This window comes from Capsicum annuum, unplaced genomic scaffold (assembly GCF_002878395.1).
Source record: "Capsicum annuum cultivar UCD-10X-F1 unplaced genomic scaffold, UCD10Xv1.1 ctg28280, whole genome shotgun sequence".
NCBI classification, from domain to species: Eukaryota; Viridiplantae; Streptophyta; class Magnoliopsida; order Solanales; family Solanaceae; genus Capsicum; species Capsicum annuum.
In genome coordinates, this window is record NW_025834701.1 from 1 (window position 1) to 3,908 (window position 3,908).

At 39.0% G+C, this 3,908-nt stretch overlaps 1 protein-coding gene across 1 annotated transcript; it reads right to left on the reverse strand.

The window, feature by feature from the left end:
* Positions 1 to 2,087: 2,087 nt before the first annotated feature.
* On the reverse strand, positions 2,088 to 3,489 carry LOC124890986 (the record flags this gene model as incomplete). Its single annotated transcript, XM_047402831.1, has 3 exons — positions 3,045 to 3,489; positions 2,793 to 2,977; positions 2,088 to 2,486 (listed from the first exon to the last, which is right to left on the reverse strand). Coding segments are annotated over exons 1-3 (1,029 nt in total), but the record flags the coding sequence as incomplete, so codon positions are not given.
* Between the last annotated feature and the right edge of the window lie 419 nt (positions 3,490 to 3,908).

Consider the following 3,908-nt stretch of genomic DNA (forward strand, 5'->3'; position numbering starts at 1 on the left):
CATCTTAGCCTAGACTCCCACATCTTGTCCGCCTCGGAGGTCACTTCTACCTTGGCCTGAATATCTTTATTTTTGGTCATACCTCTCTTTGTAAGCCCAACACTACACCCCCTACAACAAAGTTGGTCTAACTACTATTCGGTAGAACTCACCTTTAAGTTTTATTGACACCTTCTTATCATATAAGATACCAGATGCTAGCTTCCATTTCAACCACCCCACACCAATGCTATGCACATTTCAATAATATTTTTTCCCAGTGATACCGGTGATGTTCAAATAGAAAGGGTGAAACGTTTTTACTGGAGGATTAAATTACATAGAGTTTCCAGTATAATGCATGATTTATAATTGCTTATTCATTGGTCTAGGTAAAATGCTGAACAACGGTGATTTCTTGTCTAACCTTATCAGTATGCTTACAACTTTGATTAATGAAATTCACTGAGACTGCAACTGACTATCTAACCTAAAGTGTATTTGAGTAGTGTAGGTTTATTTTGGAAAATTGATGGACCTTAATGAACCGTGATTCAAAGATAGTTTGCTTACATGTTTTTTTTTTTGGATACACCAAAATTATTTCCTTAATGGACTACCACGTCTGCCTGAAAAATATGTTCATAATGTTTGTGTTGCTCAACCACATTATTTATCAAGTTAACCTAACTCTCCATACGTAAGAGATTCTCTCGTTATGCTAACAGTATAATGAAATAAAAGCAAACCTCTGGGTGTTAGCTGTTCTGAGCACCACCATTATAAAAAAAAAGAAGAGGTGAGTAAAATGTCTTTACACCATTTTCATTGTTTTAGAATTATTTCCTATTTCTTTGGATAATCAATAATTTCCTATTTCTTTCTATCCATATGATCTTAAAGAAGCACCTAAGGGTGTGGTCTAGTGGTTCAATGAAGTTGGTTTCAACACCATGAGATCTCAGGTTCAATTCCCAACAGGGACAAACACTTGGTGATTTCTTCCCATCTACCCTAACCTTGGTGGACAGGGTTACCTGGTACCTGTTGCTGGTGGGAGGTGACAGGCATTCCATGGAATTAGTTGAGGTGCGCACAAGATGGCCTGGACACCATGGTTATTAAAAAAATAAAAGATCCAAAAGAAGCACATCGGTGTCGTTCTCCAAGTTACTTTCCTTTACCTACCAGTTTCTATGACCTCTAGCTTGTCAGTATTCTTAAGAATACCATGACATGTTAAACAAAGAAAACACCTATATACAAGTAAAGTTGTAATGTAGTGATGTGTGATCCATATCCTGCCTATGCTTGCATTGAAAGCACTAACTCATAACAATTCTCTACTTAAGTTATCTACCATTGAAATTGCATCAGGCACTGTGCACCAAGTGAAAAGACCTTTTTTTCTGAGAAGAGTAACAGTTAATTTAACTATATATATCCACAGGTCCACTCCATCAAAATAATGTAGTTCCCCTACAAAAGTGTTGTAGTTACATAAAGACCTATATCTTTTAGATTACAACCAATCTATAGCTGTGTTAATAGCTTCTGACTGATCTAAGACTACCTGTTTACACCAAAAATAATACAGGGCCAAACAATTAAACTTAAATCTTTGAATGTTGCTCCGTTTCCCTTCAAAACATCTTTGATTTCTTTCCCTCCATATTTTATTGTCCACCATATACTTGTGGGGACAATCTTCCATCTCTCCTCTTTTTAGCTGCATTTCCATCCCTATTCTAGCACTTCAACACCTCTTTAATTCTTCTTGGTTTCACCCATATTAATTTCCTCATATTGATGAACATTTGCCATAGCTGGTCAGTCCACTTGCAATGTAAAAAGAGATGGTTGACTGTCTCTACCTGTTTTTCACACAAAAAACACCTGGAACATAGATGAAAGCCTCTTTTGTTCAGATTCTCATGTGTCAAAACCGCCTCCTTGGCCAGCAACCAAGTGAGGCATTTAACTTTGTAAGATATCTTGGTTCTCCATATCATCTTTCAAGGCCATTCTGTTTTCGAGACACCTGTAGTGTTGAGATCTCTGTAGGCAGATTTTACAGTGAAGCATCCATTACTTTCCGCCTTCTATACCATTGAGTCCTCTTCCCCAGATAGATTGTTGATTTGTGCAATTGTGACATAGAATTCTGCTATCCAGCTTATCTCCCAATCGTTCAGGTTTCTCCTGAAATGTAAGTTCCATCCCTGGCCAGTCCACAATTCAGCTACTGTTGCTTGCTGCAGTTGGCATAGATTATAAAGATCGGGGAACATTCGGCTCAATGAGTACTGGCCACACCATCTGTCTTTCCAAAAGGAACTCTTTCTGCCGTTTCCAACTTTGAAGCTTGATCTTTCTAACACTATATCCCATAAACTCCTATTGGACCTCCATACGCTGGATCCATATGGCCAATCTACCCTTACTGTCATCCACTTATCCTCTATGCCATATTTGGAAATGATCACTTCCTTCCATAAAAAAATTCTCTGCAGATGCAAATTTCCATAGCCATTCATCATTAGACTTCGATTTTGGGTCTTTAGATCTCTTATGCCTACACCCCTATCTTCGTGTTTATTGTCATCTCCTCCCACTTGACTAAATGATATTTTCTTTTATCGTCGTTGCCTTTCTAGAAAAAGGTTCTTCTGATTACCTCAATTCTGTGATCACACTTGCTGGAGCTGGAAATACTGACATCATGTAGGTTGGTAAAGCATCAATTACACTATTTACCAGCGTCAATCAATCTCGCTCCTCTGGACAAATATTGACTTTTCCACGATGCCAACCTTCTTTCGCACTTCTCTATCACTCCGCTCCAAATTCCCTTTGATTTGCTTTTTGCTACTTGAGGCATTCCCAGGTAAGTTGTGGGTAACTTGTCCCCCCAAAGTGTCAGGCAGTTCTTCAATCTCTGTTACTTCATTGATGGGGTAAATGTAACTTTTATCCCAATTGATGTGTAACCCTGAAACTGCTTAAAAAATTATGAAAATGGCCCTTAGCACTAAGAATTGTTCTCTTACAGCTTCACAAAACACGAGTGTCATTTGCATACTGCAAATGTGTGATCTCTAGGTTGTTCTCCGCCCTGTTCTCTACTTGAAATCCTCTGATCAACCCCTTAGATTTTACTGTATTGATGAGATTGCTCAATCCTTCCATTGCTAGTATGAACAAGAAAGGAGAAAGAGGATCCCATTGCCTCAAACCCTTCTGAGAAGGGAAGAAACCATTGGGGTTTCTATTAATCAGAACTGAAAATCTGACTGTGCTGATACATTGCTTGATCCATTTTATCCATCTTGTCCCAAACCCCATCTTCAGTACTATATTCACAAGAAAGCTCCAATTCAAGTGATTATATGCTTTCTGAATGTCAAGTTTGCATAGGATACCAGGTTGGTTGCTCTTTACTCTTGAATTCAACAGTTCATTCGCTATCATCACTGTATCCATTATCTGCCTTCCTTTGATGAAGGCCATTTGTTGCCTGTCTATTAGTTTATGAGTGACTTTTTTCAATCTTTTGGCCAACTATTTGGCTATGATCTTGTATTCCCCTCCTACCAAGCTAATGGGCCTGAAATCAGTCAACTCTATAGCCCCTACCCTTTTAGGAATCAATGCGATAAAGGTGGCCTTCATACTTTTCTCAAATATCCCCTCCATATAGAAGTTCTGAACAATAGCTATCAAATCATGACGGATGATATCCCAACACTGGCTGAAGCAGTCCATTGAATAGCCATCAGGCCCGGGGGCTTTGTCCCCAGCACAAGCCTTTGTGCTGTGCAATATTTCTTGAGCTTCAGAAGGAGCCTCCAGGAAGTTGCGATCTTCAGCATCAATACTAGGGCAATCTCTCATATCTAACTGCGGCCTCCAGTCTTCTGACTCTGTGT